This window comes from Mustela putorius, unplaced genomic scaffold (assembly GCF_011764305.1).
Source record: "Mustela putorius furo isolate JIRA1106 unplaced genomic scaffold, ASM1176430v1.1 tig00000508_pilon_pilon_pilon, whole genome shotgun sequence".
Taxonomy (NCBI): Eukaryota; Metazoa; Chordata; class Mammalia; order Carnivora; family Mustelidae; genus Mustela; species Mustela putorius.
Genome location: NW_025421402.1, coordinates 18,728,729 through 18,741,427, shown reverse-complemented (window position 1 = coordinate 18,741,427; position 12,699 = coordinate 18,728,729). Strand labels below are relative to the sequence as shown.

Below are 12,699 nucleotides of genomic sequence, written 5' to 3'. Positions count from 1 at the left end.
TCAAATGCTGTATCCTCTGTGGATAAAGCAAATGAGCTGTTTTATGGTTTGGTGTTTGCCCAAGGCAATGCCTTCAGTTCTTCCCTGAGCCATGTTGCCAGAAGGTGTCAGATCACCCATGAAGCAATGATAAAATGCGTATTTATTTACTTATTTATTTATATTTTTAAAAGATTTTATTTATTTGACAGAGAGAGACAATGAGAGAGGGAACACAACAGGGGGAGTCGGAGAGGGAGAAGGAGGTTTCTTGCTGAGCAGGGAGCCCGATGTGGGGCCCGATTCGGGATGGATGACCCGAGCCAAAGGCAGACACTTAACAACTGAGCCACCCAGGTGCCCTAAAATGGATATTCAAATTATGAAGGAACTGGGGCTGCTGGGTGGCTCAGATGGTTAAGGGTCCAACTCTTGATTTCAGCTCAGGTTGTAATCTCAGAGTCATGGAACTGGGCCCCACACCAGGTACTACAGTGAGTGGGGAGACTGCTTGAGATTTTCTCTTTCCCTCTCCCTCTGCTTCTCCCCTCCCCTCTCCCACTCATACGCATACACACACACGCACGTGCGCGTGCTCTCTCAAATAAATAATCTTTAAAAATAAACAGTAAACTGGAAAGCAACTTTCACAGAAAAAACACTAAGAACTACCTAATATGTGGCTAAAGATGATTTTTTTTTAAGATTTTATTTATTTATTTGACAAAGAGATCACAAGTAGGCAGAGAGGCAGGCAGAGAGAGAGGAGGAAGCAGGTTCCCTGTTGAGCAGAGAGCCCGATGTGAGGCTCGATCCCAGGACCCTGAGACCATGACCTGAGCTGAAGGCAGAGGCTTAACCCCACTGAGCCACCCAGGCACCCCTAGATGATTAAAACAACAAAAAAAACCCAACCCACTTTAATCAACATTTTAAAAAACCCTAAAATACATGCAACAATTTAAAAAACCCTAAAGAAACACTGATAATGCTGACAACAAAAAGTAGAACATTTTTGCAAAAATTCTGGTGATCCCCAAAGTAGGGGCAGCATTCAATTCTACATCTACAGTCTCTTGAAATCCCCAGTCCTTACCTTCTGGCCTCTACGCACTCCCTAGATCCTTAAGTGATAAAAGGTAAAAATATTCATCAAAATAGACTCAAACTTTTTACTCATGGTAAAACATGATTTAGCAAAAATTCCATTTACCAAATTAAAACAAAATTACTCAAAGAAAATGAAAACTTAGGATGTATTCCTAAAAGGAATGATTAATATTCCCCTTTCCATATCTGTTAGTAACAGCAAGACGAAAAACCTCCCTAGTTTACTAGAAGATAAACTAGCCAGCCTTGATCTCACGATGATCTCAAAGCAGGAACCATGTTGATCTTGTTCACTGCCTCAAGAAGAGTCTAGCGTCTACATCAGGAAACAATCTTCTTTCTACCATATAAGCTTTTCTACCCTGAACGGTTGACTATGCCCATGTATTATCTTTTCAAAAGAAAAAGAGAAAAGAGAAGAAATCGTTGGGAAGTTAAGCATCACTAGAATAAACATAATTTTGTGCATTAAAGAAACATTATAGTTTCTTTAATTTTGAAGATCTATAATTACATAATGCCACTTCTATTAAGAGACAGTAGCTTATGGGCAACTGGGGGACTTAGTCGGTTAAGTGTCTGCTTTTAGCTCAGGTCATGATCCCAGCGTCCTGGGATGCAAGTCCCATGTTGGGCCCCCTGCTCAGTGGGGACCTGCTTCTCCCTCTCTGCTGCTCCCTGTGTTTGTGTGCTCTCTCTCTCTCTTAAATAAATAAACAAAATTTTAAGAAAGAAAAAAGGGGGGCGCCTGGGTTGCTCAGTGGATTAAGCCGCTGCCTTCGGCTCAGGTCATGATCTCAGGGTCCTGGAATCGAGTCCCGCATCGGGCTCTCTGCTCAGCAGGGAGCCTGCTTCCCTCTCTCTCTCTCTCTGGCTGCCTCTGTCTACTTGTGATTTCTCTCTGTCAAATAAATAAATAAATAAATAAATCTTAAAAAAAAAAAAGAAAGAAAAAAGGAAGGAAGGAAGGAAGGAAGGAAGGAAGGAAGGAAGGAAAGGAGGGACAGCCAGTAGCCCAAAGTAAGAGACGGACTCTATTTCCTAAAGAAAAACTGCATACCGGGATCCCCTCCTGAACGCTGTCCATCTTTGGATTCCTGACACCTGACTCTAGCACAATGCTATAGGCACACAGAAACAATGAATTCCATGGAAAAAGTATCAGAGGCTCTGCTTCTAAGTATCCATATTGAAAAAGTACAGTTGTTAAAATGTCAACCACATGAAAGCAAATTATATTTTACTCCCATCAATAAGACTGAGTATGTGATTTAACTTGTATCACTTCTCAACAGTCCATTTTTCTACTTTTGAAGAAAACATAGCTCACTTTAAAATGCTAAAAATATGTAGAAAGAAGTCTACCTGTTGATCAAGAATTCATCTTTTGTCTTGTGATGAAACACAGGGATTGGAACACCCCAAACTCTTTGCCTTGATATACACCAATACGGCCGTCTGTCCATCGTTTCAACCATGGCATTCAGTGCTGATCCAGGAATAAATTTCACTTTTTTTAACAATTCCTGCAATTGATTCACAAATCAAATCCAGTGAGAGTAAGCAGATCAAATTTTCCAGAACTGCCATGATTTATCCTAATGGTTATTTTGGATGTTTATTCATATGTCTCCCTCCCCGTATCCAAAAAGCTAAACTAAAAAGCTACAGATTTTAGACCAAATGAAACTAAGTTTAAACAGGGCCACAAAGGATCTAATAATTAACATCTAGAGCAGACTTCACCATGAGAGGATGTGAAAAGAAACCACATACTAACTTCCAAGCACCCTAGATCAAAATTGGCAGTAAGAAGGTTAGCAGAAGCATTAAACTCATTAAACTGTAGTTAAAATCCATTCAAGCTTGATTTCGATGATAATTTTTAAGTACTTAAAAAATAAGCTACTGTTTTAGGTCAATAAACAAGCATTACAATAGAATCTAATTTCATATAGTATGGTTTACAACACAGAAAACACTCTCAAAATCAGTTACTTCCCATTTACTTACTCTCTTTCAAGAACTCCTCCTACCTCCAGCCCCACAAAAAGTTGTTTTTTATTTCATTTGTCAATTACCAAAAGATGAACTGTATAGGACAATGTCCAGTATTACTCTCCAGAAAGGCCAAAATACATTACTGCATTTTTGAGAATCTCTTTATCCACTAATTAAAGCATTTTTCTATTTCCAGAGTGATTTAAACATTTTCCTCACTTAACCTCAACTACAAGAAATCCTCCCCCTGGGGGCGCCTTGGTGGCAAAGTTGGTTAAAAGTTGGACTGTTGGTTTCTGGTTTCGGCTCCAATCATCATCTCAGTCTTGAGATCAAGCCCCCAGTCCGGCTCTGCACTCAAAGGGGAGTCTGCACAAAACTTTCTCTCCCTCTGTGCCTCCCCACTGCCCACTCCCTCTCTCTGCCCACCTCCCAACCCTCTCTCTCAAATAAATAAATAAATCTTAAACAAAACAAAACAAAGTCCTCCCCCAAAACCCTTTGTAGCACCACCTACTGGCAGAATGGCAACATCTGCAATTCATTTTAATTAAGACTTGCTTTAGGTGGCTCAGTGGGTTAAAGCCTCTACCTTCAGCTCAGGTCATGATCTCAGGGTCCTGGGATCGAGTCCCACATTGGACTCTCTGCCTGCCTCTCTGCCTACTTGTGATCTCTGTCTGTCAAGTAAATAAATAAAATCTTAAAAAAAAAAAGACTTGCTTTAAAAATCCAGGAAAAATGAACAGACTGTATATTTGATTTTGTTAAACAATAACTATTACTTTTATAAAATGGTAACAGTGGCATTGGAATTACATCTAAATAGTCCTTACATTTCAGATACACCTGCTGAAATATTTATGGAAGACATAAGGCCTGAAATTTGCTTCAAAATAATCCAGTGGGTAAGAAGTAAAAGATAGGGATGGTAGGAGGAGCAAAGATAAAAATAAAATTGGCTTGGGGTGCCTGGGTGGCTCAGTGGGTTGAAGCCTCTGCCTTCCGCTCAGGTCATGATCCCAGGACCCTGGGATCGAGCCCCGCATCAGGCTCTCTGCTCAGCAGGGAGCCTGCTTCCTCCTCTCTCTCTGCCTGCCTCTCTGCCTACTTGTGATCTCTGTCAAATAAATAAATAAATAAATAAATAAATAAAATAAAATTGGCTTAAAGTTGATTAATGTTGAATTTGGGTAGTAGAAACATGGAATACATTATTTTGTTTCCACAAAGAGGAACTGAAAATTGTCTATAAAGGACAATTTAAAAAACCACCAACAACAAATACCAGCTCCAGCTTATTGCATCAAACTTAGATGTTCCTCAATTTAAAAAAAAAATCTGTGCGGAGCTCGAAGTTGTTAATCTTAACATCTACAATTAAGGAAAACAAGTTTCACAGGATGCAAAAAAAAAAAAAAAAAAAAATCAGTCCATATCACAGTTGCCCACTCTATACAAATACTGAAAATGTATATTGCTTGCATAGCTTCAAATTGCCAGGCCAACAAATAAACCAATTCATTGAGGTTCTACATTAAGATGAAAGATGAAAAATATCTTCATTATCAGCCTATTAACAAATAGATATTTGAGCTCTTTCATTCAATAGAATTGTTTGACACACACACACACATATTTATAGTGAATGAAAGAGCTCAGATACATATTAATATTTAAAATGCCCATTGTAAAAGTACTTGTTAATTCAAAGCAACAATTTTTCAAACGCACTGCAATTTCAAACTTACAGAAGCACAGGGTTTCTATTTAGAGAGTTTTACCAAATGTTTACAATATGCCAGACACTGTCCTGGAGTTTTATTCACTTACCCCACAAGGTAGGCATTATTATCCACTCCATACAGATGAGGATACTGAGGTTACAAGAGGTTAAACGACCTCTTAAACTCAGTTCTGTCCTAATTCTATACTACTCTCACTATAGAGGCAGGAAATTTAGACAAGTCCCTTAACCCCTTTACGCCACACATGATGAAGGAAACAGAAATCCAAGATCCTTCTAAAACTATAATTTAATGAAACCAAATCACCAAATCGTAATAGCGGCAATCCCTCCCTTTCCCCAAACCCTACCTCAACCTCACATGCAACTTTTTAACGCTGAAGGAATAAGAACCCAACACTCGCAACAGGATGTCTCTTATACCTTGGCTGTGGCCTTGATATCCGTGAGATTTACAAACCACTGCTTGCTGGCGCGAATAACCACTGGTTTCTTAGTCCTCCAGTCATAGGGATAGCTGTGTACCAACTTCTCCTCCTTCAACAAATGCTTTGAAGCCTGAAGCATCTTTATAACTTGAAAAAAATCAGTAACAATTTACATTAGATATAATTAAAAAGGACTATGAAAATTCTCCTAATTCCCAGGAGTACTAAACCTGGACCAGTAAGTGCCAGTCGTAAGCTAACAAGTATAATCTAGGAATTTCCTGGCAAAAAAAGAAGAGACTATAAAACCTTACTGAGACTCAAAATTAAGTCATTTCTGTGCTTTTCATTGCAAAGGAAAGATAAATAGGATAATATCTAAAATTCCACATTTGAAATTCATAGTTATAGTCTTTCATACCACGAATCTTAAAATGGTCTCCAAAAAATCCAGAAGAAACCAGCTATAGTGGACTGAATTTTATCCTCCCAACAGATGTCTTAACCCCTAGCACTTGTGAATGTGACCATATTGGAAACAGGGTCTTTGCAGAGGTAATCAAATTAAGGTGAGGTCATACTGGTTTCGAGTAGGCCCTAAATTCAATAACTAGTGGCCTAATAAGAGAGGAGGATACACAGAGACACACAAGAGTAAAGGACATGTGACAATGGGGGCAAAGATTAGTGATACAGCTATAAAGCAAGGAATGCCAAGGATTACCAGAAGCCACCAGAAGCTAGGAAGAGACAAGGAAATATTTTTCCACTGAACATTCAGAGGGAGCATGGACCTGGCAAAACACTGATTTCAGACTTGTAGCCCCTAGAACCTTGAGAGTAAATTTCTGTTGTTTCAAGCTATTAAATATATGGTAATTGGTAATAGTAGTCAGAGGCAAGTAATATACCATGTTTAATTAGCCTTAGTCTTAGTGTGGGCAAAGAAAAGTCTTCACGGTACCTGGTCCTTGGATCCATAATTATAAAAAGTCAGAGAGCCAAGACAAGGCTGGAGGACCCCTACGATCGTAAGACATAAACAATGCTAACATGGGCTTAGTGATTTACAAGGGTTACAAAACAGTAGTGTCTGATACACAGTCAACATCTAGCCTCAAGCTTGATTTTATCCTTCCACAAAACTAACACTGCTGTATCCCTAAAATAATATCACTCGGTGTTGACTGTCCTGCTTTGCTTAACCACAGAGAGCAACTTCAAAGCAAAAGATGACAAAGTCCTAAATTCTGTTTTAAACCATGTGGCAAAATAAAATAGAGCTTTAGATTTTTGTTCTAATGAAAGTGTACGATAGAAAGAACAGCCAGCATAGGCTGCTTTTCAGAAAATATGTATTTATGATAACAACATACATGACACTCACCCACATCTGTTCCCTCTTCAAGGACAGCCTTGTTTTGAAGTTCAGGGCCTGCAACATCTGTGAAAACTCCATCTTCATCCACTAAACAATCCTACAAAGGGTTATGTTCAACAATTAAAGTACCAAAAATTTTATCTTATGACAATCCCCAGCATAACAATATATATAAAACATCTCAGTATTGTCTTTCACTACATTGAAAATCTAGGTACTTCTTATGCAGTTAATAAAAATCTATAGATTTATACATTTTAAAAGGCAAAAGGTCTTATTAAAACATATACCACAAGTTTATTTATTTTATTTTTTAATTTTTTAAAGATTTTATTTGTCGAGAGAGAGAGAAAGAACAAGCACAGGGATAGCAGGCAGAGGAAGAAGCAGGCTCCCCACTGAGCGAGGACCCCCGACGCAGGACTTGATTCTAGGACCTTGGAATCATGATCTGAGCCAAAGGCAGACGCTTAACCCACTGGGCCACCCAGCCATTCCATACCACAAATTTAATAAAGAAGTAAAACCCTCAATAAAACATTAGCAAACTGAACCTAACAATACATTTAAAAAATTAGAAACCACAATCACCTGAGATTTAGTCCCTGATGCAAGTGTGGCTCAATATTTACAAAACAATCATTCTGATATGTCATATCAAAAAGAGTAAGGATGGGGCACCTGGGTGGCTCAGTGAGTTAAGCCTCTGTTGGGGCGCCTGGGTGGTTCAGTGGGTTAAGCTTCTGCCTTCAGCTCAGGTCATGATTCCAGGGTCCTAGGATCGAGCCCCGCATCGGGCTCTCTGCTCAGCGGAGAACCTGCTTCCCCCTCTCTCCCTGCCTGCCTCTCTGCCTACTTGTGATCTCTCTCTCTCTCTGTCAAATAAATAAAATCTTAAAAAAAAAAAAGCCTCTGCTTTCAGCTCAGGTCATGATCTCAGGGTCCTGGGATCAAGCCCCACATCAGGCTCTCTGCTTAGCAGGGAGCCTGCTTCCTCCTTTCTCTCTCTCTCTGCCTGCCTATCTGCCTACTTGTGATCTCTCTGTCAAATATATAAATAAAATCTTTAAAAAAAAAAAAAGAGAGAGAGAGAAAGGATAAAAAAAATGTTCATTTCAACAGATGCAGATAAAGTATTTGACAAAGTACAACATCCATTCATGATAGAAAAAAAAAAAAAGAAAGAAAGAAAAAAACCCCCACTCCCTGCAAAGTAGGTTTAGAGGAATATATCTCAATAAAGTTCTTATATCAAAATCCCAGAGCCAACATCATACTCAACAGGGAACAACTAAGAACTTTCCCCCTAAGGTCAGGACAAGACAAGGATGTCCACTCTCACCACTTTTACCCGAAGTCCTATTTTCAGCAATTAGACAGCATAAAGAAATAAAAGGCATCCACACTGGTAAGAAGTAGAACTCTCATTATTTGCAGATGACATGATATTATATATTTAAAAAAAAAAAATCCTGGGGCGCCTGGGTGGCTCAGTAGGTTAAAGCCTCTGCCTTCGGCTCGGGTCGTGATCCCAGGGTCCTGGGATCGAGCCCCACATCAGGCTCTCTGCTCAGCAGGGAGCCTGCTTCCTCCTCTCTCTCTGCCTGTGATCTCTGTTTGTCAAAAAAAAAAAAAAATCCTTAAAGACTCCGCCAAGAAACTACTGGAACTGATAAATGAGTTCAATAAAGTCACAGGATACAAAGTGAATGTACAAAAATCTGCTGCATGCCTATACACTAAAAATGAAGCAGCAGAAAGTGAAATTAAGAAAACAATCCCATTTACAATTATACCCAAAACAATATACTATCTAGGAATAAACTTAACCAAAGAGGTGAAAGACCTGTACTCTGAAAACTATAAAACACTGATGAAAGAAATTCAATATAACATAAAGAAATGGAAAGACATTCTATGCTCATGGGTTGGAAGAACAAACATTGTTAAAAATGTTGGGCGCCTGGGTGGCTCAGTGGGTTAAGCCGCTGCCTTCGGCTCAGGTCATGATCTCAGGGTCCTGGGATCGAGTCCCGCATCGGGCTCTCTGCTCAGCAGGGAGCCTGCTTCCCTCTCTCTCTCTGCCTGCCTCTCCATCTACTTGTGATTTCTCTCTGTCAAATAAATAAATAAAATCTTAAAAAAAAAAAAAAAAAAAAAAAAAAAAAAAAAAAAAAAAAAAAAAAAAATGTCTATACTACTCAAAGCAATCTACAGATTTAATGCAATCTCTATCAAAATATCAACAGCATCTTTCACAGAATTAGAATACACAATATTAAAATTTGTATGGAACCATAAAAGACCTCAAACAGCCAAAGCAATCTTGGAAAAGAAAAACAAGACCTAAATATAAGACCTAAAACCACAATACTCTTTGAGGAGAGCACAGGCAATAATGTCTCTTGACTCTGGCCGTAGCAACATTTTTCTAGATATGTCTCCCAAAACGAAAGCAAAAACAAACTACTGGGACTATATTAAAATAAGTTTCCGCATATCGAATCAACAAGACTAAAGGGCAAACTACGGAATGGGTGAAAAGGATATATCTCATAGAAGGTTAGTATCTAAAATACATAAAGGGGGACGCCTGGGTGGCTCAGTTGGTTAAGCAGCTGTCTTCGGCTCAGGTCATGATCCCAGCGTCCTGGGATCAAGTCCCACATCGGGCTCCTTGCTCAGCAGGGAGCCTGCTTCTCCCTCTGCCTCTGCTGCCATTCCGTCTGCCTGTGCTTGCTCTCTCCCTCTCTCTCTCTGACAAATAAATAAAATCTTTAAAAAATAATAAATAAATAAAATAAAATACATAAAGGGGGCACCTGGGTGGCTCAGTGGGTTAAAGCCTCTGCCTTCAGCTCAAGTCATGATCTCAGGTTCCTGGGATCGAGCCCCGCATCAGGCTCTCTGCTTGGCAGGAAGCCTGCTTCCCCCTCTCTCTCTCTGCCTGCCTCTCTGCCTACTTGTGACCTCTCTCTCTGTGTCAAATAAATAAATAAAATCTTTAAAAAATAAATAAATAAATAAAATACATAAAGAACTTACAAAACTCAACAACACACGAATTCAAAGAGATAAATGCACCCCATGTTTACTGCAGCATTATTTACAATAGCCAAACTATGGAAGCAGCCCAAATGCCCATCAATCGATGAATGGATCAAGAGGATGGAGTGTACACACACACACACACACACACACACACACACACACCCCACGGGAGTATTATTCAGCCATAAGAAAGAATGCAATCTTGTCATCTGCAACAACATGGATGGAGCTGGAGAATGCCGTGTTCAATGAAGTTACTCAGTCAGAGAAAGACAGATACCCTATGAGCTCACTCATGTGTCTTTGTATTTTGAGGGGTAAATACCCAGTAGTGTGATTACCAGAATATAAGGTAGATCTATTTTTAACATTTTGAATACACTTATCATGAGGAAAAATAAAATAAATTTTGAAAAAGTAAAATATACTAAAAATATCTTTAACTCAGTCTTTATTAATTTCTAGGTATATGGCAATGTACATACATCATGCTGACTTTGGGATGCATCCTTAACTAAATGGGAAAACTTCATAATTGGCATGTATAACATAAATTTAGAAATGTCTATTTAGGGGTGACTGGGTGGCTGAGTCGGTTATGACTGTGGCTCGGTCATGATCTCAGGGTCCTGGGATGGAGCCCCGCATCGGGCTCTCTGCTCAGCAGGAAGCCTGCTTCTCCCTCCCTCTCCCTGCTGCTCTGCCTACTGGTGATATCTCTCTCTCTCTCTCTCTTTCTCTCTCTCTGTCAAATAAATAAATAAATAAATCTTTTTAAAAAAAAATGTCTGTTTACTTTAAAAAATAAAAACCAAACTGTTCTTTTCAATTAATAAACCTATTTGCCATTTTTCAGGAACTAAAAGTAATTTGTCTATATGAATTAGTATTTTGAAAGAAAAAACTGTCCCGCTTAATATGTATTTTTCAATTCTAACTTTGTGCTGACTGTGTTGGGAGAATCTTTCTCAACTAGTATGAATTAATAAGGCACTAGAGGACTGAACAAACAAACACTTCACAACTTAATTGTAACAAAAATGATGGCTTATCACCCAGAAATAAAGATGCTAGTTAGGACTTACCACCTTAATTCTACAGAAGCAGTATTTAAAAAGGAAAACAAGTGACAAAGTACCGTGGGCAGGTTGTGCTGAGAAGCCACACTGTAATCTTCCATACCGTGAGCTGGGGCTGTGTGAACCAAGCCTGTTCCTTTGGTCATGGTCACATGATTTGCAGGTAAAAGAGGAGAGTCTTTATCGGGAATTAAAGGATGAGCACAAGTACCAGTTTCCAAATCTACACCTGTGGGGAAAGAAAACCACAATGAAGACTTACTTTACATGACAACCTGCTCCCTCTTCAACAGGAGCAACAGAACAGGAAGTGAAAGGTGCAGGATCTGGAAGGAGTCGGGGCTCAACCCTCCAGGTCCCCTTTTACTTGTACTGGGACCTTTCGGAATCTATAATACGTGGATAACTACAATTCCTCCCTCAGAGGCTTGCCATGGAGATAAATGGAGGTAAAGCATTTTACGTATGTTGGGCCCTTAGCACAATACCTGCCACACAGTAAATGATTTAAAATATTAGCAACTGTTGTAACAGATAACTCCAATGGGCCCAAGAAGATTTCTCTAATTTCTCTAAATTATATATGGCTTTTGGAACATAAGGACAAAGAAGTTGTAGATCAAGAGATCAATGACCAGTAGGTTCTAACACTATCTCTGTGGGACCTCTTTGTTGTTGTTTTTCATGTTACCCTAAAAGGTAAGAGATAATAAATAATACCTAACGGTCACTAGGTACCCGGGGTACACTGGACTCAACATAAATTCTTACTTCATCTTTATAATATCACAAAACACCTAAGATTATATGCATTTACAAATCAGAAAACAAGAAAATGTAGGCAATTTGCCTGAGGTTACATGGCTAATAAATGACTGAAATCAACTTCCAGGGCAAGTATGACTCGAATGTTCCATCTAACTCCAGCGCCTCTAATCATGTATCATACCCATCATCAGTTTTTCTACACCATTATAATGTTTCCCACCTTTACTACTTCTTGACTTGGGTTCTATAAATTTCTGTCACATATTGTAAAAATAACATAAATAAATAAGTCTCCAAACTTCAAAAAGATTACCTGGCTCTACCTATACATTTACCAACATGTACTAAGTACGTGTATTATCATATGTACTCTTCTTCAATAATTAAAGAAATTCCAATGGCCCCTTTACTCCTAAGATCTTCCCCACAAATCATCCTTCCTTTTCCCAAACTAAATAATATTAACTTAAAAAAAAAATCTGTCCTCATAGAGGAATGCCTCCACTTTTATAATCCTCTTTTCAAGCTGTAGAGCAATAAAAAGTAACCCATTCAATATCACTAGAACAACAAAAATCTTGTAACTTTGACATTTCATAGAAAACTCTGTTGCTGATTTCATTTTGGTTAAAATAGCACAGTGAATAAAAGGCTTGAGAAAAACTAACAATCCCTTTTAACTGATAACAGGGAACTCCCTTTTCTGAAAAAAATCACAAGCTCTTCTCGCTGGTGACTTGGATGACTTGGCACTTTATTTCTTCTATTTCAAATACCTGAGTTACTAGGAAAAAACTTGAATACTTCAGGATGCATTTTTTCCAAGATAATTCATAATGCTATTAAAGAAGAAAACTGTCAACACTGATTTTTAGAGATATCTACTGTTTAGTTTTCACTGATTACTTTCTCTAAATTAGATTCATAGTAAGGCCAGTCCCCATGACCCTATGTTGTACTTTTCATGGATTTTCAGTATGGAAATTAAAGGGTCAGGGTGAAGTAAATTTCATGTATTAACTGTCCTTTATCCCCATACTTAATGTATCTACCACTTAATACCTTCCCTCACCTCCCAACAAAGATCTCTTAATGATAGGGACACCTGTATGGCTCAGTTGGTTTAGCGTCTGCCTTCAGCTCAGGTCATGATCC

The 12,699-nt window shown here is 38.7% G+C and overlaps 1 protein-coding gene across 1 annotated transcript in view; it reads right to left on the bottom strand.

Moving 5' to 3' along the window:
- The window catches only part of IARS2 (isoleucyl-tRNA synthetase 2, mitochondrial), a 59,542-nt gene that overhangs the window by 27,024 nt on the left and 19,819 nt on the right, over window positions 1-12,699 (bottom strand). Inside the window, exons 9-12 of the mRNA XM_004751457.3 lie at window positions 10,836-11,005; window positions 6,653-6,743; window positions 5,261-5,412; window positions 2,455-2,615 (exon numbers count right to left, since the gene is read on the bottom strand). Coding sequence (XP_004751514.1) covers window positions 2,455-2,615; window positions 5,261-5,412; window positions 6,653-6,743; window positions 10,836-11,005 — 574 coding nt within the window. The remainder of the gene's footprint in view (window positions 1-2,454; window positions 2,616-5,260; window positions 5,413-6,652; window positions 6,744-10,835; window positions 11,006-12,699) is intronic.